The following is a 25,524-nucleotide window of genomic DNA, read 5'->3' on the forward strand; positions in this document are numbered from 1 at the left end:
ATGGTAACAGTGAGAAAGGGGCATGCCTTGGGTGCTGGGAGTCCTTAATAATGGACGTTGCCTTTCTGAGACACCGCTCCCTAAAGATGTCCTGGGTACTTTGTAGGCTAGTACCCAAGATAGAGCTGACAAGATTTACAACCTTCTGCATTTATTTCGGTCCTGTGAGTATAAGACTGCATCATAGCCTGAGAGGTACAGAGTGAACCCCACACTCTTAGACTGTGTCATAGACTGACAGGTATATAATGAACACCACACACTCGCACTGTACAAGAGACTGGGGGATACGGGAGAAACAGCACAATCCTGCAATCTAGTCATAGACATAGTCATACTTTATTGATTCCGGGAGAAATTGATTTTCTTTACAGTTGCACCATAAATAATAAATAGTAATAAAACCATAAATAGTTAAATAGTAATATGTAAATTATGCCAGTAAACTATGAAGTAAGTCCAGGACCAGCCTATTGGCTCAGGGTGTCTGACCCTCCAGGGGAGGAGTTGTAAAGTTTGATGGCCACAGGCAGGAATGACTTCCTATGACGCTCTGTGTTGCATCTCGGTGGAATGAGTCTCTGGCTGAATGTACTCCTGTGCCCACCCAGTACGTTATGTAGTGGATGGGAGACATTGTCCAAGAGGGCATGCAACTTGGACAGCATCCTCTTTTCAGACACCACCGTGAGAGAGTCCAGTTCCATCCCCACAACATTACTGGCCTTACGAATGAGTTTGTTGATTCTGTTGGTGTCTGCTACCCTCAGCTTTCTGCGCCAGCACACAACAGCAAACATGATCGCACTGGCCACCACAGACTCGTAGAACATCCTCAGCATCGTCCTGCAGATGTTAAAGGATCTCAGTCTCCTCAGAAAATAGAGACAGCTCTGACCCTTTTTGTAGACAGCCTCACTGTTCTTTGACCAGTCCAGTTTATTGTCAATTCGTATCCCCAGGTATTTGTAATCCTCCACCATGTCCACACTGAACCCCTGGATGGAAACAGGGGTCACCGGTACCTTAGCTCTCCTCAGGTCTACCACCAGCTCCTTACTCTTTTTCACATTAAACTGCAGATAATTCTGCTCACACCATGAGACAAAATTTCCTAGCGTAGCCCTGTACTCAGCCTCATCTCCCTTGCTGATGCATCCAACTATGGCAGAGTCATCAGAAAACTTCTGAAGATGACAAGACTCTGTGCAGTAGTTGAAGTCCGAGGTGTAAATGGTGAAGAGAAAGGGAGACAAGACAGTCCCCTGTGGAGCCCCAGTGCTGCTGATCACTCTATGCATCTGTTTTGGCTGTCTTTGTGCCTGCTTGACCTATCTATTTGTCCGTTTCCTAATCGGCTTCTCTCTCTCCCTCTCCCCCTCCCTCTATCTCTCTCCCCTCTCTCTCTCTCTCCAGACCCCCTCTCTGTCTCTCACGCTTCCTCTCTCTCCCCTCCCTCTCTCTCTCCCTCTCCCTCTCCAACCCCTCCCTCTTGCCCTCCCCCTCTCTCTCTTCCTCTCTCTCTCTCCCCATCCATCTCTCTCCCCCTCCCTCTTTCCCCCTATCCCTCCCCCTCACTCTCTCTGTCTCCCTCCCTCTCTCTTCCCCTCCCTCTCCCTCCTCTCTCTCCCCTCTTTCTTTTCCCATCTCCTCCTCTCTCTTCCCCTCTCTTCTCCTGTCTCTCTTCCCCTCTATCTCTCTTCCCCTCTGTCTCTCTTTCCTCTTTCTCTCTTCCCCCTCTCTCTCCATCCTCTTTTTCCCTCTCTTCCCCATCTCTCTCTTTATCTTCCCCTCTCTTTCTCTTCCCCCTCTCTCTCACTCTCTTCCCCCCCCACCGTCTCCTCCACCCCCCTCCATCTCCATCTCTCCCCCGCTGTCGTAACAATTACCTCACGCTTGTATTTCTCTCGTTCATTTCCAGCCGGCATGCATCGATTCACCTGCCAATTTCCAGTATTTTTGTATAATTTAGCTGCCTGCTCATTCCTTTGCAGGTTGAAATATTCATTCTCGATTTCTTTTGACCTTTGACAGATTTGAGATACCCATGGAAGACTGTTACATCAGCAACGTGGCACACAAAATGCTGGAGGAACCCAGTAGAGTTCCCAGTGTTTCCCTGGATTGCCAACATCTTCAGATTTTCGCGTGTTTGTGCATTAGCAGCGTCCCCATTTTTCCGTTACCATCCTGATCTCGGTCTCTCTATTGAATAAGGGGTAGACAATTTAGAACGGAGTTATGGACAAACTTTTTCACACAGAAGGTTGTGGTTCTGTGGAATGCTCTGCTTCAGAAGGCAGTGGAGGCCAATTCTCTGGATTCTTTCTAAAAAAGGGTTAGATAGAGCTCTTAAAGATAGCGGAGTGAAGGGATATGGGGAAAGGCAGGAAAAGGGTACTGATTGTGGATGATCAGCCATGATCACAATGAATGGTTGTGCTGGCTCGAAGGGCTGAACCTGTTGTCTATTGTCTATTGTATCTTTGATCCAATCTGTCTTTATGTATTTCGAATTGTATTGACTTCATTACTTACATCCTTCATACACATGAGAAGTAAAAAATCTTTACGTTATGTCTCTGTCTAAAGGTGCAATGTGCAATTTATAGTAAGTTATAATAAATAGTATGTACGACAGGTCACTCACTATAGCATAGAAATACATTTGTGCAATTGTTTCTGTGTGTGTGTGTGTGTGTGTGTGTGTGTGTGTGTGTGTGTGTGTGTGTGTGTCTGTGTGTGTGTGTGTGTGTGTGTGTGTGTCTGTGTGTCTGTGTAGGGACGGGGTTCGTATTCTGGAAATGGAAAGAACAACCAAAAGACAGCAGAAGAGAACCAGGAGAAATGCAGCCATGGTTGACACCACTACCATCACCACCACATATACATCTCCCACCTGCAACAGAGCTTGTGGGTCCAGGATAGGACCCTATAGTCTTCAGAGATCTTACCGTTAAAGGAGTGGACGTTGTCATCAGAATTCGATAGACAACCGAAGAAGAAGAGTGTGTGAGTGTGTGTGTGTGTGTGTGTGTGTGTGTGTGTGTGTGTGTGTGTGTGTGTGTGTGTGTGTGTGTGTGTGAGTGTGTGAGTGTGTGAGTGTGTGTGTGTGTGTGTGTGTGTGTGTGTGTGTGTGTGTGTGAGTGAGTGTCACCAGGAGGAAGCTGAAGGACTGAAGGACAGTTCAAAATGGGAAACTACAGGGACAGAGGTCGGTATCGATCAGTGTCGCTGGTCTCCGATTAGAGATGGATAATTAGCCAACAAAAAGATGAAATCAGTAAGTGTAGCTGCTTGGTGACAAAGTTTAGTCTTTGAAAGTAAATCTACCGGCCTAATTCCACCAGAGACACTGCTGAGATAATGCCAAAAAAAAATTTGAACTATTTGTCTCCAATCTCCCCAATAGTTAGAATATAGTCAATGGTATTGAATTAAAGTGTTTGTTCAAGCAACTGCAGGTAAGAAAGTTGGTGAGGTGTATAACCGTGTCTCTGGAGACAGATCCTCTGTATAAATCAGGGCCGCTTGGAATGCATCAGCTGTCTGCCGGAGCTGTGAATACAGGACCAACAGAAATCACAGATTCTCACTGAAATGGTGTATCCAGTCATCTGGCGGATAGAAGACGTTTACTATCCTTTTATTTCTGCCTTTGGAATTCCCGGTAAGCCGCGGTGCCAGCTGCCGTGAGTGGATGTTGAAGTTTAATCCCAATGATAGTGATTGATTCTACCGCTGGTTTAAACTCTCACATTCCTGTCCCGGTATTCCACATTTCGGGAATGGAGTGGAAGCACCGGGACTAGAGATGCTGGGATTTGGATCTAAAAACAAACCGCTGCAGGAATTCAACGAATCAGCCACTTTCTGTGAGACTGAGCGGGTCAGGCAGCGTTCCTCCAGCGGTTTGTGATTAATAATGAGATGTTCGGCTCTCTGCTTTTGGTCTTGTCGAAGCTGCACTTCACTTGCAGATATTGTGTTTACTCAGCCCGCGGAGCTTATGCCAATTGATTGTCTGCATTTGAATGTGAGTGATTGTCTACTTAGGAGCACCAATCAAACCATCGACTGCAGTAACACTTTAGCAAATGTGAGGAGTTCCGTGTTGTAACACGAAACTGTCGTGGATTTTTAGTAAATGTCTGCGATATGACTGAATATAAAGCAGGTGATGGACAGCACAATGAAGTCGATGCTGAGTCCATTAACACACCCGCCGTGGCGCCTCATAGTTATCAACACTGTGAAATGTTTTATAATATATCTACATCTGACACGGTTCCGGACATCTGACTGCGGCACCGAGTTTGAATTCCTCTCCCCGCTTCCCTGTGCCGGATTCAGTGGGAGGCGTCATGTCTGTCTGTGAGGTTGTGTCAGGCTGCGCTCCATCTGTTGGAATCAGTCAATATTCTGCTGTAAAGTCAGTGAGGTTCCGGAATAGGAAACAAATTCGGGAATGCTGGAAACACGGAGTCCCAAACAGCTTGTATGGGAAGAGAAACCGGTTAACACTTGTGCCAGAGGCCTCTCTGAGAACAGTTCTGAAAGAGAGATACTTTAACTATTTTCCAATATTTTGTTTTGTCTGGATGACTGTTTCTAGCGTTTCCTGTTTTTGTTCCGTCCGTCGGCTGTTCGGTAGCTGACAGGGGTCACTATGGAAGTTGTTGATTGTCTAATGGAAGAATTCCGCCATCAGCGTCCGGATCTATTCATTTCTACCAGACGAGACGCAGAAGGCGCCGGTAGAAATTGTTCCAACAAGTATTGACCCTGAGGAGTTAGTTACCCAGTTTTAGCTCTCCGCTGTCAGTTCACATTGAGGAAATCAGCGAGGAATCCATATTCAGATCATACTGACTTCATTTTACTGTGTAAACTCCTCCTCTGTCCCCGCCAGCTCTGCGCCCGCTCTCCATCGTCCCATCGCTAAATGCAACAATAAAGTGGAAATATCACAGGATCCCCTCAAACTGCCGCTTTGGTTTCTGCTCAGTATTTTCTCAACTTGCTGTTCCCGTCTCTCTTCCAGCGAACTTGGTGGCGATTGTGATCCTGTCCCGGGGAAAGTGCGGTCTCTCCAAATGTGTCACTCGCTACCTGGTGGGAATGGCAGCGGCCGATCTCCTGGTCGTTATGTCCGATCCGCTGCTGAGATGGACTGCTCTGATTTATTTTCCCCGATCGTTCCTGCTCACCACTCCTGTGTGCAGACTCGATCAATGGTTGATTTCTGCGAGCACTGCGGCCTCAGTCTGGCTGACTGTCGCTTTCACCGTCGATCGATTTGTGGCGATTTGCTGTGAGAAGCTGAAAACAAGATATTGCACCCAGAGAACGGCGGCTGTGGTTGTCGGGACAGTGAGTGTGCTGGCCTGTTTGGAGACTGTCCCCTCCGGCTTTGTATTTGGGCCTCGAGAAATAATTAATGGTGTTCCCTGGAATTGTGTTTATACACCGAGCTTCACAAATTCTCCCTCATGGGCGGAATGTGATATGTTTCATCTCATTTTAACCCCTTGTCTCCCATTCTTTCTGATTTTACTGTTCAATATTCTGACTGTCAGGCGGATTCTAGCGGCCAGTCGAGCCCGCAGGGGGCTCCGGGGACAAAAGAGTGGAGAGAATGACAAGGACCGGGAGATGGAGAACCGACGCAAATCCATCGTTTTGCTCTTCAGCATAACCGGTAGTTTCATACTGTTGTGGGGAACACGGGTGATATTTTCTGTCTATAAACGGATTTCAATGGCTTTTTTTGGTTCTGTCACGGATCCCCGTTATATCACCGGACACACAGCGGACGTGCTGCAGGTTCTCAGTTCCTGCACCAACACGTGTATTTACGCCCTGACTCAGAGCAAATTCCGAGAGGAATTGAAGAATGCGGTGAAATACCCAATGAATCGGATTTTTAAATTCATAAAACATGACAAATAAATACTGTAAAGTATTACAATTCAGCTGCCTTTATGTTCCCTATTCTCTCCCCCCACTTGTGTGTAAATGCAAACAATGCGATGAACAGAGTAACAGAACAAACACGAGAGATTCTGCATTCGCTGAAAATATAAAGCAACATGCACAAAATCAGATCCTGATGAAGGGTCTCGCCACGAAACGTCGACTGTTTACTCTGTTCCTCACACAGAAAGCTGGAGGAACTCAGCAGGCCAGGCAGCAGCGATGGAGAAGAGTAGAATGTCAACTTCTTTATGACGAGTCCGCTGATCAGAGACCTGTTAACTGTTTACTGTTTTCCATCTTGTGTGTTGCTTTAGAGTGAAATAAAGCTGTTTACAGCTGATCACTGGCCTCACCAGAGAAATCTCTTTTGCGCCTCACGTCCCGCCCTGTTAAATTGAGGCTTGGGGCGAACCTGCTGCCCGGTTCTGACAAAACCGCCTGATCGTGGAGTATATTTTCGTCTCTATCAACCACTCCTGCTCCCATTATAACATTTCCATTCCTTCACCCTGTTATTTTCCTGTTTTACAATTGAAGACAAAGTCCCGTCACCGTCACTTGTCTCTCTGTGAGAGATAGAGAGATGGAGAAAGTGAGCGCGAGCAGGAGGACGAGGGCGCGGACGCGAGAGAGAATGAGACATCGCGAGGAAAGGGCGCGCGGGAGAGCGCGCGAGGGAGAGTGCGCGAGGGAGAGCACGTGAGGGAGAGCGCGCGGGGGAGAGGGCGCGAAGGAGAGCACGCGGGGGAGAGGGCGCGAAGGAGAGCACGTGAGGGAGAGGGCGCGAAGGAGAGCACGTGAGGGAGAGGGCGCGCGGGAGAGCGCGCGAGGGACAGGGCGCGAGGAAGATGTGGCGAGAGTGAGCGCGAGGGAATGGGTGTGTGGGAGAGGCAGAGGAAATAGAATGAGAGAGAGAGAGAGAGAAGGGGGGAGGGAGAGAGAGAGAGAGAGGGGGGGGAGAGAGGGAGAGGGAGAGAGGGGGGGGAGAGGGAGAGGGAGAGTGAGATGGAAAACAACGGTGTGACATTCATTGCCGGATTTGTGGTTCCGCTCTATCACTGCGATTGGCTTCTTTAGAGGAAGATAAGCATTATTTTTAATTATATACAGCGACTACTTTAGACATTAGTTATTTTTTAGTTCTAAAATTTAAAATCCGACGTGTTTTAACAAATTGCGTGGTTTCAATACGTGTGGAATCTCCTTTGTTTGCGAATGCATAAGTGAATTGCCTGAACTGAATCAAAGAAGAATACAGTGAATGAATTTTCAAACAATGTTCATTACAAACGGGTTATTAGAAAGCACATAAAGCACAGGATGGAAATCTATGAATCACATGTAGCAAACATTCCAGCGGGGGCACAGACAGGAGTATGTGTGCAAATGAGTGAGATTGCAGGATGGTGTGTTACCCTAATCACTCCAGGGCCAAAGATGTCTCTGAGAATGTACAGGCCATTCTGAAAAGGCCCGGTGAGCAGCCAGAGGTTGTGCTCCTTATTAGAACTAACAACAGAGAGACAAGTTTTTGCGAAGAGAATGTACGGAGTTGGGCAGAAAGTTAGGAAAATATGAACTCTTGGGTGGTGATTGCAGGATTCTTTCAGGTGTCACATGCTTGCAAGGTAAGATATGGTAAGTTGGTACAATTAAATGTGTAGCTAACAATCTGGTTCAGGAGACAGGGCATCAGGAACACAGATCATTGGTCCCTCTTCCAGGATAGGTGGGACTGGTGTCAGGAGGATGGGTTACAGTGAAGGGAACGTAATATTCTCACAGGGAAGCTTTCTGGAGACACCCTGATGATTCTTATCATGTGATATGTGGAGGGGGTGTTGGGATCCAGAGCGACAGCTCAGTAAGTAACATTGAGCGGAAAGTACAGATGAAGTCGAGGAACCCTAAAGGGAAGTCAAGATGGGCACGTTAATGAGCACGGTGGCACTGGAGGGCAGAAGTGAGTTTATTTCAGAGCAGGATGTAGAGCAGTGAAATCAGATGTACGTAGCGCCTGGATTAGTTCATGGCACCGTGCTTCATCCATTACACAGGTCTGGTTGAGAGAAAGGCAGGACTGGTATCGAAACACTCCAGGATTCATGTGATTCAGACAGTGCAGAGGGAGGTAAATGAGGGTGGGGAGCTACGTTGCTGATCAGGCACAACGTCACAAGATGGAGGTCATCCCGGAGACTCACCCAGTAAATCAATGTGTGTAGAACTCAGGAATAAGAAAGGTGCGATCACTGTGACGGGATTATACAGCATGCCTACCGCATGAACACTGCACTCTCACACTGTAGAGGTACAGAATCAAAGCCACACTCGCACACTGTATCGGAGACTGATAGGTACAGAATGAACTCTACACTCTCACACTGTATGCAAGACTGACAAGTACACAATTTTCACCACACTCTCACACTGTAGCATAGACTGACGGGTACATAATGTACTCCACGGTCTCGCACTGTATCGGAGACTGACAGGTACAGAATGAACTCTGCACTCTCACACTGCAGCATAGACTGACAGGTACAAAATGAACTCCACACTCTCACACTGTAGCATTTGCTGACAGGTACGTAATGAACCCCACATCCCACACTGTATCGGAGACTGACAGGTACAGAATGAACTCCACACTCTCGCCCTTTATCGGAGACTGACAGGTACAGAATGAATTCCACACTCTCACACTGTAGCACAGACTGACAGGTACAGAATGAACTCAACACTCTCACGCTGCAGCACAGACTGACAGGTACAGAATGAAATCGGCGCTCTCACACTGTATCGGAGACCGACAAGTATGGAATGAACTCCACACTCTCATACTGTAGCAAAGACTGGCAGGTAGAGACTGAACTCTGCACTTTCACATTGTAGATTAGATTGATAGGTACAGAATGACTCCCACACACTCACACTGTATCGGAGACTGATAGGTACAGAACGAACTCTGCACTCTCCCGCTGTAGCATAGAATAACTGGTACACAATGTACTCCACCGTCTCGCACTGTATCGGAGACTGACAGGTACAGAATGAACAGTGCACTCTCACACTGTAGCACAGACTGACAAAGACACAATGAACTCCACACTCTCACATTGTAGCACAGACTGACAGGTACAGAATGAACTCCACACTCTCACACTGTATCGGAGACTACAGGTACCTAATGAGCTCCACACCCTCACACTCTAGCATAGACTGACAGGTACAGATTTATATCGACACTTTCACTCTGCATCGGAGACGAACAAGTCCAGAGTGAACTCCACACTCTCATAATGTATCCGAGACTGACAGGTACGGAATGACCTCCACACGCTCACAATGTAGCTTAGACTGACAGGTACAGAATGAACTCCACATTCTCACACTGTAGCATTTACTGACAGGTACAGAATGAACTCCACACTCTCACACTGTAGTATTTACTGACAGGTACAGAATGAACTCCACGCTCTCACACTGTAACATTTACTGACAGGTACAGAATGAACCCCACACTCTCACACTGTAACATTTACTGACAGGTACAGAATGAACCCCACACTCTCACACTGCAGCATTTACCAACAGGTACAGAATGCACCTCACATTCGCAGAATCAGGATCGGAATCAGGGTATTTATCACTGGCGTGTGACGTGCGGTTTGTTGAATTAGTAACAACAATTGAATGTAATGCATAATAAAGAAGAAATAATAATAATAAGGAATATGAAAATAATTATAGTAAATGAAAAAAAGAAAATCAATTACAGTATACGCATATTCAATAGATTTAAAAACATGCTAACTCAGAGATACTGTGTATTAAAAGAACTTGAAGTATTGTGCAAAGATTCATTGTCCGTTTAGGAATCGAATGGTAGAGGGGAAGAATCTGTTCCTTAATCGTTGACTGTGTGTCGTCAGGCTTCTGTACCCTTACCTGATGGTAGCAGTGGGAAAGGGACATGCCCTGGGTGTTGGAGGTCCTTAATGAAGGACGCTGCCTTTGTGAGATACTCTTCCTAAAAATGTACTGGCTGCTTTGTGGGCTAGTACCCGAGATGGCGCTGACTAGATTTGCAACGTTCTTCAGCTTTTTTTCGGTCCTGTGCACAATGTAGCACAGGCCAGGAGATACAGGAGGAACACCACAATCCTGCAATCTATGCATCTGTTTCTGGCTGTCTTTCTGCCTGCTTAACCTATCTATGTGTCACTTTGCCTAGCGGTTTCTCTCTCCCTCGCTATCTTACTTCTTACATTTTATTTCATGGTTGTCTTTATCTCGTTCATTTCCAGCCACGCTTCACCTATTCATCCTCAATTTCCAGTTTTTTGTCCCTGCATTATTTAACCGTCTGCCCATTCCTTTGCATATTAAATATTTCTTCTCAATTTCTTTTGAACTTTGACAGATTCATGATGCTCATACATCGGCAAACATCAGACTGTTACATCAGCAACATGACACACAAAATGCTGGAGGAACTCAGCAGAGTTCCTTGTGTTGACCCGGATTTCCAACATCTTCAGATTATCTTGTGTTTGAGCATTAGCAACGTGTTCATTTTACCGTTTCCACCCTGATCTCGGTCTCTCTATTGTATCTTTTTTCGATTCTCTGTTTGTGTATTTCAAATTGTATTGACTTCATTACGTACAGGCTTTATATACATGAGAAGTACAAATCTTTGTTTTTTTCTCTGTCTAAATTTGCAATGTGCCATTTATAGTGACTAACAATAAACACAATAGGACAGTCACTATAACATAGAAATACATTTGTCCAATTGTTTCTGTGTGTGTGTGTGTGTGTGTGTGTGTGTGTGTGTGTGTGTGTGTGTGTGTCACCAGGAAGAAGCTGAAGGACTGAAGGACGGTTCAAAATGGGAAACTGCAGGGACAGAGGTAGGGATCGGTCAGTGTCGCTGGTTTCCGTTGAGATGAATAATTAGCCAACAAAAAGATGAAATCTGTAAGTGTAGCTGCTTCGTGACAAAGCTCAGTCTTTGAAAGTAAATCTACCGGCCCATTTCCACCAGAGACAATGCTGAGGAAATGCCAAAGAATTTTGATGCATTTGTCTCCAATCGCCGCAATATTTACAATAGAGACAATGGTATTGAATTAAAGTGTTTGTTCAAAGGTCTGTAACTGAGAAAGTTGGTGAGGTGTATACCCGCGTCTCCGGAGACAGATTCTCTGTATAAATCAGGGCCGCGTGGAATGCATCAGCTGTCTGCCGGAGCTGGGAGTACAGGAGCAACACAGATCACAGCTGCTCACTGGAATGGTGTATCCAGTCATCTGGCGAATACAAGGCATTTACTATCCATTTATTTCTGCCTTTGGAATTGCCGGTAAGCCGCAGTGTCAGCTGCCGTGGGTGAATGTTGAAGTTTAATCCCAATGACGTGATTGATTCTGCCGCTGGTTTAAACTCTCACATTCCTGTCCCGGTATTCCGCATTTCAGGAATGGAGTGGAAACACCGGGACTACAGATGCTGGGATTTCTATCTAAAAGCAAACCGCTGCAGGAAATCAGCCAATCAGCCACTTTCTGTGAGACTGAGCGGGTCAGGCAGCGTTCTTCCAGCGGTTTGTGTTTCATAATGAGATGCATTTGCAAATATTGTGTTTATACAGCCCGCCGAGCTTATGCCAATTGATCGTCTGCATTTGAATGTGAGTGATTGTCCACTTCGGAGCACCCATCAATCCAATCGATTTTTAGTAAATGTCTGCGATATGACTGAAGAGAAAGCAGATGATGGAGAACACAGTGAAGTCGATGCTGTCAATTAACACAACCGACGCTTGCTTCATAGTTATCAATACTGTGAAATGTATTCTATTATATCTACACCTGACACCGTTACAGACATCTGACTCCGGCACCGAGTTCGCTGCTGGACGTTGAATTCCTCTCCCCTGCTTCCCTGTGATGGGTTCAGTGGGAGGCGTCATGTCTGTCTGTGAGGTTGTGTCAGTCTGCGCAGTATCTGTTCGAATCAGTCAGTGTTCTGTTGTAAAGTCAGTGAGGTGGTAAATGCTGGAACAGGAAACAAACTCTGGGAATGCTGGAAACACTGAGCCCCAAGCAGGTTTTTGGGAAGAGAAACCAGTTAACACTCGTGTCCGCGGTCTCTCTCAGAACAATCCTGAGGAGAGATACTTTAACTGTTTCCCACATATTCTGTTTCGCCTGGGTGAGTGTTTCCAGCATTTCCTGTTTTCGTTCCGCCCTTCGGCGGTTCTGTCGCTGACCAGGATCGCCATGGAAGTTGCTAATGGACAAACGGAAGAATCTCGCCATCAGCGTCCGGGTTTATTCATTTCATCAGGATTAGACGCGGAAAGGGCCGGCAGAAAATGTTCCATCCAGTATTGACCCTGAGGAGGTAGTTACCCAGTTTTATCTTTCCGCTGTCTCTTCACATTTCGCTCATCAGTAAGGAATCTGTATTCAGACCATATTGATATTATTTTACAGTATGAGCTCCTTCTCTCTCTCCGCCAGCTCTATGCCCTCTCTCAATCTTCCCACCGTTAAATACAACAATAAAGTGGAAATATTACAGGATCCCCTCAGACTGCCGCATTGGCTTCTGCTCAGTATTTTCTCAACTTGCTGTTCCCGTCTCTCTTCCAGCGAACTTGATGGCGATTGTGATCCTGTCCCGGGGAAAGTGCGGTCTCGCCAAATGTGTCACTCGCTATCTGGTCGGAATGGCAGCGGCCGATCTCCTGGTCGTTATCTCGCATCCGCTGCTGAGCTGGACTGCTCCGATTTATTTTCCCCGATCGATCCTGTTCATCACTCCTGTGTGCAGAGTCATTCTATGGTTGATGAATGCGAGCACTGCCGCCTCAGTCTGGCTGACTGTCGCTTTCACCGTCGATCGATTTGTGGCGATTTGCTGTGAGAAGCTAAAAATAAAATATTGCACCGAGAGAACGGCGGCTGCGGTTACCGGGACAGTGAGTGTGCTGGCCTGTTTGGTGAGTGTCCCCTCCGGCTTTGCATTCGGGTCCAGGGAAATAATTGATGGTGTTCCCTGGGGTTGTGTTCATACACCGAGTTACAAAAACTCTCCCGCTTGGGCGGCAATTGAGATGTTTCACCGAATTTTAACCCCTTGTGTCCCATTCTTTCTGATTTTGCTGTTCAATATTCTGACTGTCAGGCGGATTCTAGCTGCCAGTCGAGCCCGCAGGGGGCTCCGGGGACAAAAGAGTGGAGAGAATGAAAAGGACCGGGAGATGGAGAACCGACGCAAATCCATCGTTTTGCTCTTCAGCATAACCGGTAGTTTCATATTGTTGTGGGGAACAAGGGTGGTATTTTCCATCTATCAAAGGATTTCAAAGGTTTTCTTTTATTCTGTCACGGATCCCCGTAACATCACGGGACAGACAGCGGAAATGCTGCAGGTTCTCAGTTCCTGCACCAACACGTGTATTTACGCCCTGACTCAGAGCAAATTCCGAGAGGAAATGAAGAATGCGGTGAAATACCCATTGAATTGGATTTTGAAACTCATTAAACATTAGAAATAAATGTTGTAAAGTATTACAATTCAGCTGCCGTCATGCTCCCTATTCTATCCCCTCACTTGTCGGTAAATGGAAACAATATGATGAACAGAGTAACAAAACAAACGCGAGAGAATCTGCATTCGCACGAAATACAAAACAACACACACAAAATCAGATCCTGATGAAGGGTCTCGCCACGAAACGTCGACTGTTTACTCTTTTCCTCACACAGAAAGCTGGAGGAACTCAGCAGGCCAGGCAGCATTTCTGGAAAAGAATAAACTGTCAGCGCTTCGCGTCAAGATCCTTCACCAGAGTCCTGTCAACTGTTTACTCTTTTCCCGTTTTGTGCGAAGGAGAGAGTGAATGAGACATCGCGAGGAAAGGGCGCGCACGGCAGCACGTGAGGGAGAGGGCGCCACGGAGACGACGCTAGAGTGACCGTGAGGGAGAGCGCGCCACGGAGACGACGCTAGAGTGACCGTGAGGGAGAGCGCGCCACGGAGACGACGCTAGAATGACCGTGAGGGAGAGGGCGCGAGGGAGATGTCGTGACAGTGAGCGCGAGGGAGAGGGCGCCTCGGAGATGACTCTAGAGTGACCATGAGGGAGAGCGCGCCACGGAGATGGCGCTAGAGTGACCGTGAGGGAGAGTGCGCGAGGGAGATGTCATGACAGTGAGCGCGAGGGAGAGGGCGCCTCGGAGATGATTCTAGAGTGACCGTGAGGGAGAGGGCGTCACGGAGACGACATTAGAGTGACCGTGAGGGAGACGAGATTTATAGACGAGATTAAAAGAGCAAAGATTTTATGAAATCGATCGCTATTAGTGATTTGACGGGATAGTGCTCAGCAAGGCAAAGTGATAAGATTAACTGAAATAGACGGCAACAAGTACAATGCTCATTACCTAACAATAGAAATTGGACGAGAGGAGTTATTTCGGGGATACTAACAAAAGTTACTATGGATGACATGAAACAGAACTGAAAGGAATCAAAAAATATTGAGGCCAAACGTTTGAAAAGTACAAGAAACTGGGTAAAGTGTTATAGTTTATCGGCAATGATTAACTTTGACGAAGAGAGCTTGCCGACTAACATTTATTTAGGGTATATGTGTTATGCGGTTAGAATATATATACAGCACCGCCTTTAAGATGGTATAAATGTCAGAAATTCGGGCACAATGAGGCGGTCTGCAGACGAAAACAAAGATGTGGGAGATGCACTGAAGAACATGAATACGGGAAATGTGAGCCGTGAGCTAGGCTGAAATGCTGTAATTGTGGCAAGGAACACAGCGCAACTTATCGAGGATGCTTTTATAGCAAGAAGGCAGCTGAGATACACTATGTGAAAGTAACTCAAGGGATCAGTTATGCAGAGGCAGTGAAAGAGTTTGCTGAAAAGAAGGCTGTCAAGTAAATAAACACAGGGAATAATAAACCGGTGAATTGTGAGGGCTGTAATATGAAAACTAAGGACACACTAATAATGAGTAGAAAGGATTTCGTACTGTTTTTGGTTGACGCAATTAACTGTTCAGTGCAAGCAAGCAAAAGAACTGAAAAAATTAAAATTATAGTCAAGCCTGCAGAAATATATCTTGGTATTCCAGGGATTAGGTGGGAAGAAGTCAAAGAAACGCTGAATGGATGATCCAACAGTTCACAGGGAGGGGAGATGGAATCTTAGTGGCAGTATATTTATCGCAAATGGTCAAGAATTTAAGAAATACGTATCAGAACTTAAGGAAAAACCTCAGAATTTATGTAGACAAGAAACATGGTTGAAACCCAGGGTAAATGTGCAGAACTCCAACAACAAGCAAAAGTACTCGACAAGAATAACTGTGAGTTGGAAAAGAGATTGGAAAATGGAGGAACTTATTACAAGGAGACAAAAGGAAAAAAAAAATTGCAAAGTGAATAATCGACATTCAGATTATAAAATAAAAACATGGAAACAAATGAAGAAGAACTTCGAAGTCTCAGTAAACAACTGTAGGCTACGATCCAAGAAAAGGAAAATCTGAAAAAGCAGATAGACTTGAAAAACAGCAATTTTAAAAGTTAAGGAAGCGATAATTACTCTTCTTTGACAAGAAGATTTTAGTCTTACAAGAGATGCAGATGAAATCAATGGAATTGAGGTAATGCGACTACATGAAAACCATGTGACAAAATTAGGGAAGAATAGCAGTTTGCAGCACTACTATCTAATGAGCGCATTAAACACTCACGAGGAATTGCAACTACAGAGTGATGCTAATAGAGAACCGCAGGCTGAACGAGATTGTCTAAAGTAGAGTACTCCAGGACATATTTGGTTGAAATCGGAACACCACAAGTCTAGCAGGTGGCGGTAATGCACCGAGAAGCTGGTTTGCCAACCGCCATAAAACAGCACAAGAAGAAGAAGAAGAAGAATGACCATTACATCATTCCGACAGCACAAGATCATTACATTATGCTCCAAAGATATATAACACAAGATAAATAAAGAACTGAAAGAAATGAACGTTCATTTTTACTCCTGCTGAAGCAGATATGCTAACCAAATTAACTTACAGTATCGCAGTAGGGAAATATATCAGAATAAATACGAGACAGCTTATCTTTAGACATATGGGCTGTATGAACCACTTTAAATTGTAGAAGGGAATGACGGGCACTTAACGATGAAGTACTAACCAGTTTTTTAAAAAAATCATTCCAAGTGTCCTCAGAAATGGAAACCTGTAAATCTTGTTACCAAAAGCTACTTAATTTTACCTAAAAGAATATTTCTCGTTCCCAACAACGTACCATAAATATTAGATATATATGCATTATGAAAGGGTTTCACATAAAAGTTATATCAAGTAAATATTTATCTGGACTTTTAGGAAAGGAATGTACTTGAGAACGCAAAAGAAAGTCTCTAATTTGTAAATATCGAAAAAAATGAGTTCTCGGTAAGCTATACTTAAACTGACAGTTGTTCGAATGAAGCGAGACTATCTCCAACAAACAAATCCTGTAAACATTTAATATCCAGTCTATTCCACTCTTTAAAAACTGCATCAGACATAGCAGATTTAAAGAAATAGTTAGAAAAAATGGGAATAGAAAGTGAAAAACTCAATAAACCAAAATATTTTCCAAATTGTACCCAAATCTTCAAAGTGTGTTTAACTGCAAAATTATTAGTTAAATTAGTTAAGGATAAAGACATTGAGGATCCGAGAAGAGAAATGATAGAAAATGTATTAACAATTAACCTCTGAAGAAACCCAGACCGGACAGACGGCTCGATTAATATAACATAACCAAAACGTAAGATTCCGTACATTGAATGTCCAGTAACAAAACTTAAAGTTGGTTAAGGCTAAACCTCCATTCTTTTTAGATTTTTGAAGATGGACTTTATTTAATCGAGAAATTTTAGTTTTCCAAAAGTAAGGTTAGTATTAATAATACCAAAGTATTCAAGGGAAAAAGTTCACTCTTATGAAAGTTAAGTTTATATCATGAAAACTGACTAAAGCAGGAGAGTAAAGAAATTACAGAAGGTAAAGAAGTCTCCACATTAGGCATGTAGAGCAAAAGGTCATCAGCATGAAGCGAAAATGTGTGGGTAATGCCTATCCATAAAATACCAATGATATCATTAGATTCCCGGAAGGCAATAGCTAAAGGTTCTAATACCAAATCAAAAAGCAAAGGACTCAAATGACAATCTTGTATATTTCCACCATGAAGTTTAAATGGTTGAGAATACTGAGAGCTAGTAAGAACCTGAGCAGAGGGAGATAAATAAAGTAATTTAATCCATTGAATAAAATCGGGACAAAGTTAAATTTTTCTAAAGTTTTAAATAAATAATTCCATTCAACCCGATCAAAGGCTTTCTCAGCATCTGAGGATATCTCACATTCCGAAGACTCTTCAGAAGGAAGGGTTAATTACATTCAATAAACAACGGATATTAAAATGGGAATATCGATTGCTGATAAATTCAGTCCAATCATCAGAGGTAATAGATGGCAAAATATTTTCAATCCAACGAATCAAACGTTTAGAGAAAATTCTAGTATCAACATTAAGTAAGGAAATTGAAGAACATTCAATTGCGTCTTGATTTTTTTTAAGAGTAAGCGAAATAGAGGCTTCATAAAAAGATTGTGGCAACCTACCTAATTTAAAGGAGTCAGAAAGGACTGAATATAAACGAGGTATAAGCAAAGAGGAAAATAGCCTTATAAAACGCTCCAGAAAATCCATCAGGACCTGGGGCCTTCCCCCAGTGCAAAGAGTGAACAACCTCGGTAATTTTCTCAGAAGAAATAGGTTGATCCAACAATTTACGAATATCATCAGACAGTGTAGGAATGTTTAATCGATCTAAATAAATATTCATTAGAGTATTATCTTTAGGAGGATCAGAGCGATAATGCTTAGAGTAGAATTCTCTAAATGCATCGTTCATTTCTAAATGATCAGATGTCTTATCACCATCAGCTTTACGAATGTCTTTAATTTGATGTTTAACTATAAACGTCTTTAATTGGTTAGCTAATAGTTTACTTGTTTTATCTCCATGAACATAAATTTGACTTTTAACTTTTAAAATTTGAATTTCAAATGGATAAGTAAAAAGCAGATCATATTTAGTTTTAGTTTCAACACTTTTTTTTATATGAAGCGGAATCTGGAGCCAAAACATATTTTTGGTCTGATTGTTTCAGCTGATTGGCTAATTCAATTCTCTCCATTTTAGCTTTTTTCTTAACACTTGTGGTAAAAGAAATAATTTGACCTCTAGTATAAGCCTTAAAAGCATCCCATAAAATAAGGCTAGAAATCTCTTCCAGCGTATTCTCTTCATAAAAGAGTAATTTGTCTTTCCAAAGATTTTAAACAATCTTTATCAGATAACAAAGTTGGATTAAAACACTGGAATCTGTTTATTTGGGAGACACCCGGAAGATTTAAAGATAAAAATACAGGAGCATGATCTGAAACAGCAGTGTCTTTATATTCACAGAATCGAGCCAATGGAATCAAATGGCTGTCAGCAAAAAAAAAAAAAAAAAAATCAATCCTGGAATACGTCTGATGAAAAAAAGAAGAGTACTCTTTATCTGTCGGATGCAAAAACACTCCAAAAATCGAAATAACACATTTCATTAGGAAAGATTGGACAAAGGGGGCAAATTCCCTCCAAGTAAATCGTTTAGAAGATGAACGATGTAAAACAGGATCTGAACAACAGTTGAAATCTCCTCTTAAAACCAAAGAGTATGAACTTAAATCTGGTAAAAGCGAAAACAAGCGCTCAAAAAAAAAAAAAAAACCTGGATCATGTATATTCGGGGCATACAAATTTATGATCTGCTTTCCCTGACACTATAATAACTCGCCCATTGGTATCAGACACTACATTATGTTGAACAAAAGAAATTGAATTGTCTATGAGAATCGAAACCCCTCCTGCCATAGTCTGAAAGAAGGAGTGAAAAGATGAGCCCTTCCAACGGCTAAAAATACGTAAATTATCACATTTACGAACATGTGTCTCTTGTAAAAAATAATTGAGACATTCAATTCCTTAAAATAATTAAATACCTTATTACGTTTCACAGGATGATTTTATCCTTTCACATTAAAACTAGGTAAACTAAAATATGGTCCGTTTTAAATATAACTTAAAGGAGAGCCTTGAGTAATAACCGCTGGAATATATATTAATGTGGGCACGTGGCCAAGTGGTTAAGGCATTGGACTAGCTACCTGAAGGTCATGAGGTCGAGCCCCAGCCGAGGCAACGTGTTGTGTCCTTGAGCAAGGCACTTAATCACACATTGCTCTGCGACGACACTGGTGCCAAGCTGTTTGGGTCCTAATGCCCTTCCCTTGGACAACACTGGTTTCGTGGAGAGGGGAGACTTGCAGCATGGGCAACTACTGGTCTTCCAGACAACCTTGCCCATGCCTGCGCCCTGGAGAGCGAAGACTTTCCAGGCGCAGAGATCCATGGTCTCACAAGACTAACGGATGCCTTATATATATTAAATACGAACAATGAGCTTTAAGAAAAAGCAAACAAGCAACAAATGAAGCTAAGAGAACCAAACAGCTGATAGAAAAAAAAGAGAACTAGCCCCCACCCCCTCCCAAAGACAGAAAGTTGACCAAAGGATAGTCAACAACTAAACCTACCATTCCCCCCCCCCCCAAAAAACAATCTACTGGCTGAGCTGAAAAAAAAAATGAAGGCCAAACTGATTTCCAACAAGACACAACAGAACACAGAACAAAATTAAACATATTTGAAACAAACCTAAAAATAAATTATTGGCATGGTCCCTTCTGGCAATCCCCCACCATGCCATTTACCACAGGAATTGGGTCTCAGGCCTCAGTCACCTCTTTTAAATTCCAATCATTCCCAGGTTCCACTAACTACACACCGCTGCTTCCCATCAGAAACTGCAGAACAAAGAGCCTATGACCACAACAAGGAGTTACCAGTTCGTTGGTCGACTCTTGTATGAGTAGCCTCGTTCCATGGCTCTTCGGACTATCAGTTCTAAGGCTAGCATCGTTCCTGGAATTCTCTACTGAAACCAAAGCTTCGTCTAAAGACTATCTGGACACCAATTTCACACTCGCTCCGACCATAACGCCTCCCGACTCGGCCTCCGCGCCTGTGTTCAGCACTTGGGTTCGTACCACCGCCACATCCTTGCAACAGAACGAACTGGCCACGATGAACCCAGCGGACACGGACCCCGTGCATCAGGCCCTGGCCAGCCAGGGCTACCTATTGTGCACCCATGACCAACTACTTCGGGAGATCACGGAAAACCTTCGGACACTATTCACGAATGTGCAGAAGGTCAGTGAACAAGCGGACTGATTCTCTGCTTCTGTTTCCCCGTTCCCTTCAAGAACCCCGACAACTCAAACCGCACCGCTCGGGATGGCTTCGCCCCTGGAATCAGCAACAGCATCCCCTCGGGAGCCGTATCATCCCGAGCCTGAACCATACGCTGGGGACCTAGGTCGGTGCCGGGCCTTCCTGTTACAATGCTCCCTAGTCTTTGAACTGCAACCACGTACCTACACTTCCGATAAGTCAAAGATTGTGTACATCATGGGGCTGCTACGAGTGGATGCCTTGGCTCGGGCAACCGCGCTATGGGACAACCCACCAGAGATTTGTTCCTCCTGCTCCTTCTTTGTCGCTGAAATGAGGAAAACATTCGAACAATCCTTTCGCGGTAAGGACGCCGCTAAACGGTTGCTTACTCTTCGTCAAGCTTGGCAAAGTGTGGCCAAGTATTCCATTGAGTTCCGGACCTTAGCCGCAGGCTCCGGGTGGAATGACCAGGCCGTACGGGCTGTGTTTCGACAGGGCCTCTCGGACAAGATAAAGGATGAGTTGGCCGCGACGGACGACACGGAATGTCTGGACTCTCTGATGTCGTTAGCCATTCGATTAGATTATCGACTTCAGGAGCGTCAGAGAGAGAGAGAGAGAGAACCAGTCGCCCCGCTCCTCGGGAAAGGCCACAGTTTACCTTACCAGTCTCAGCCAGCCCCGATTCCCCAGTCGCTCCCGCTGAGACTCCTGCCCCGGCCGAACGAATTCGGAGGAGGAGAGCTGGAGATTGCTACTATTGTAGCCAGCCAGGCCAATTCCGGGATACCTGCCCTCAGCGGCCCAAAAAGGAGGCCTCACCAGTGAGAAAGGGATTTCAGGTGAGCCGAATGATAGTCCCTTCAGAATCCCTGACTCGGATGCATATCCCGGCAGCCGTGAATTACCAGCAATAGTCCCTGTCCCTGTCCGCTTTGGTGGATTCCGGTGCTGAGAGCAATCTGCTGGACGAACAGATAGCCACCCAGGCCGGAATACCTCGCCAGCCGCTAAGCTCCCCCCGGAGGCCCGGGCCCTGCGCGGAAAGCTGCTGGCTCGGGTGACCCACTGTACCCCGCCCCTGACCTTGATCCTATCCGGCAACCATCGGGAAGAGGTAAGATTCAGTCTCATTCAATTACCTCAAGTCCCGGTAGTTCTAGGGTATCCATGGCTGACCCAACACAATCCCCATATAGACTGGTCTACCGGGAGGGTAGCCAAATGGAGCCCGTCTTGTCATGCCAACTGTCTACGGTCAGCCCCATCTTCCAGAGAAACTACCACGACCCCGCCTGTTTTGGAACCCCTCGACTTGACCCGCGTCCCCACAGATTACCTTTACTTGGGACAACTGTTCCGTAAACAACGGGCCCTGTCCCTGCCTCCGCACTGCCCATATGATTGTGCCATCGATCTTCTCCCCGGGGCCCCGCTACACACCAGGGTCCTTTTAAACCTATCCCGACCGGAGAGAGAGGCAATGGAGAAATACTTTGGCGAGTCCCTCGCGGCGGGCGTTAATCGGCCTTCATCCTCCCCGGTAGGCGCCGGTTTCTTTTTTGTACAAAAGAAAGACGAGACGCTTCGCCAAAGCTACCGAGGCTTAAATAATATGACAGTTAAGAACAAGTACCCTCTACCCCTCATTAGTTCGGCATTTGAACCGCTGCATGGAGCCACCATCTTCTCAAAGCTGGACCGTCACAACGCCTGCCATTTAGTCAGGATGAGGGAGGGGGATGAATGGGAAACGGCCTTAAATACACCTTTGGGCCACTTTGAATATTTGGTTATACTATTTGGCCTCACCAATGCTCCCGCAGTTTTCGAAACCCTGATGAAGGACATATTGAGGGACTTTATCAATCGGTTCATATTTGTTTACCTTGACGATATCCTGATATTTTCTAGCAGCCCCCCCAGAACACATACACCATGTCCGTCAAGTCCTCCAGCGACTATGGGAAAACCAGTTGTTTGCAAAGGCGGAGAAATGCGAGTTCCACGTTCCTTCGGTCAGCTTCCTAGGCTATATCATTGGAAGCGGGCAGGTAAAAGCAGACCCCGAGAAGATCTAGGCAGTAGAGGAATGGCCTAGACCCACGGCACGCAAACGACTTCAACGATTCCTGGGGTTTGCAAACTTCTGTCGTAGAATCATCAGAGACTACAGTCGAGTGGCGGCCCCCCTTACCCGGCTTACCTCGCCTACCACACCGTTTTGCTGGTACTCCGAAGCGGACTCGGCAATCACCGACCTGAAGAGGCGTTTCACCACCGCTCCCATCCTGGTCCATCCGGACCCATCCCGTCAATTCATCGTTGAGGTGGACGCCTCTGACTCCAGGATCGGAGCAGTTCTGTCCCATCAATCAAGTTCGGACGAAAAACTTCACCCCTGCGCCTTCTATTCTCGCCAACTGCCCCCGCCGAGCGGAATTACGACGTGTGTGATCGGGATCTACTGGCGGTCAAACTAGCCTTTGAAGAAGGGAGGCACTGGTTGGAGGGGGCAGAACACCCGTTTGTGGAATGGGCTGATTAAAAGATCCTGGGGTATATTCAGACCGCAAAGCGATTGAACTCCCGCCAGGCTCGCTGGGCATTGTTTTTTGGACGATTCAATTTCACCCTCACGTACCATCCAGGATCCAAGAACGGGAAGTCGGACGCGCTGTCCCGCCAGCATGACTCCAAGGATGACATCTCCAGTCCCGAGACTATCCTCCCACCTTCCTGCGTGGTTGCCACCCTCACTAGGGAGATCGAGGCTAAAGCAAAGGAAGCCCAGCGGGCCGACCCCGACCCGGGCAATGGACCCGGAGATGGCCTGTACGTGCCCGTCTCCGTCAGGTCCCAGGTTTCTGCAATGGGGGCACACATCCCGGTTCGCCTGCCACCCCGGGTGTGATCGGACCATGGTTCTCCTGAGGAAGCACTTTTGGTGGCCGTCCATGGAGGGGGACACCCGTTCTTCTGTCTCAGCTTGTTCCATCTGTGCCCGGGGAAACGTCTCTCGTTGACTACCTGCGGGGCTCTTTCATCCTCTACCTATCCTTGGTCGCCCCTGGTCACACATCGCCTTAGACTTCGTCATCGGTATACCCCCTTACCGTGGAAACACTACTGTCCTCACCGTGGTAGACCGATTCTCCCAGGCGGTGCACTTCGTGGCCCTCCCTAAACTCCCTTCCTCTCAAGAGACTGCAGATTATCTCGTCCGCCACGTCCTCCGCCTCCACGAAATCCGCGCGGACATCGTCTCCGACCGAGGTCCCCACTTCGTCTCGCAGGTAAGGAAGGCCTTCTGTCAAGCCCTGGGCGTATCGGTCAGCCTGTCATCCGGCTTCCACCCCCAGACGGACGGGCGGACGGAACGGATCAACCAAGACCTGGAGGCGACGCTACGTTGTGTAACGGCAAATAACCCGTCGACCTGCAGCGACCACCTCCCGTTGGTTGAGTACGCCCACAACTCTCTGGTGAGTTCTGCCATTGGAAGGTCTCCGTTCGAGTGCTGCCTTGGGTACCAACCCCGGCTGTTCCCCGCGCAAGAGGAGGAGATTGCGGTACTGTCGGTTCAGGACCGTATTGATCGGTGCCGTAAGATTTGGGAGGAGACACGCATGGCCCTATTCAGACCAACAAATCGAAATAAGAAGACAGCTGACCGACACCGCACTCCGGCGCCGGAGTACCAACCTGGACAGATGGTGTGGCTTGCCTCCAAGGACATCCCGCTCAGGAACGAACATAGGAAACTCGCCCCTCGCTTCCTGGGACCATTCAAGATTAAAAGGGTTATCAATCCCACAGCGGTCCGCCTAAAGCTGCCAAGATCCATCCACATCCACCCAACTTTTCATGTGTCTCAGTTAAAGCCAGTTTCTGTCAGCCCCTTGTGTCCCCCAGCTGAGACTCCCCACCTGCTCGAATCATCGACAACCATCCGGCATAACCCGTCCGACGACTACCAGATGTGCGCCGTCGAGGCAGGGGTCCCCAATACCTGGTGGACTGGGAAGGATACGGTCCAGAGAGGCGTTCTTGGGTCCTCCGCTCCTTCATCCTAGACCCTCCTCTCATCCAGGACTTTCATCTGGACCATCCAGACAGGCCTGGAGGATCGCCTGGAGGCTCCCGTTCAGGGAGAGATACCGTCATGGTCCCTTCTGGCAATCCCCCACCATGCCATTTACCTCAGAAACTGGGCCTCATTCACCTCATTTAAATTCCAATCATCCCAGGTTCCACTAACTACACACACCTGCTTCCCATCAGAAACTGCAGGATAAAGACCCTGTGACAACAACAAGGAGTTGCCAGTTTGTCGGTCGACTCTTGTATCAAAAACATCGTTCAATGGTTCTTAGGACTATCAGTTCTAAGTCTAGCATCGTTCCTGAATTTCCCTACTAAAACCAAGACTTCGGCTAAAGACTCTCTCTGGACACCAATTCCATGCTCGCTACGACCATAACGCCTCCCGACTCGGCCTCCGCGCCTGTGTTCAGCACTTGGGTTGTACCACCGCCACGTCCTTGCAACACAGTGCTCTTTAACATCTTCCTCTTGTGTGATACCAAACTTCTCCACAACGAGACTGAGAATAGCAGCGGTGTGGCAGTGGACGTCAGATGAGATGGCAACCTCTTTGACATCAGGAGGCTCTTCGCAAACACCAATCTCCATAGAGAGCGGGTGCTGGAGCTGCAGTATGCAGACGACTGTGGTCTTGTGGCCCGCACTCCGGAGGATCTTCAGGCTGTCCTTGCTGTGGCAGTCAGAGCGTACAGCAGGATGGAGCTTACTGTCAATACCACCAAAACAGAAGTGGTGCCAGTGGTGTACAGGGTCCCACCCACTCTACCTGCCTTTACTGTTGGTGATGAAAAGCTGTCAGTGGTACCATCTTTCAAATATCTGGGGAGCATTCTCTCTGAGGATAGCGGCATTGACAACGACATCCAGAGCCGCATTAAACAGGCATCAGCTGCCTTTGGGAGACTTCGGCGTAGAGTCTTTCAGAACAGGAGCCTTTGTACCCCCACAAAGGTCACCGTATACCAAGCGGTCTGTGTC

General features: G+C 46.2%; 1 protein-coding gene across 1 annotated transcript in view; it reads right to left on the reverse strand.

The window, feature by feature from the left end:
- LOC140185015 (probable G-protein coupled receptor 139) overlaps nt 1–20,119 on the reverse strand; it is a 27,779-nt gene extending 7,660 nt beyond the window's left edge. Inside the window, exon 1 of the mRNA XM_072238241.1 lies at nt 20,046–20,119. Coding sequence (XP_072094342.1) covers nt 20,046–20,119 — 74 coding nt within the window. The remainder of the gene's footprint in view (nt 1–20,045) is intronic.
- Nucleotides 20,120–25,524: the final 5,405 nt, after the last annotated feature.

This window comes from Mobula birostris, chromosome 20 (assembly GCF_030028105.1).
Source record: "Mobula birostris isolate sMobBir1 chromosome 20, sMobBir1.hap1, whole genome shotgun sequence".
Taxonomy (NCBI): Eukaryota; Metazoa; Chordata; class Chondrichthyes; order Myliobatiformes; family Myliobatidae; genus Mobula; species Mobula birostris.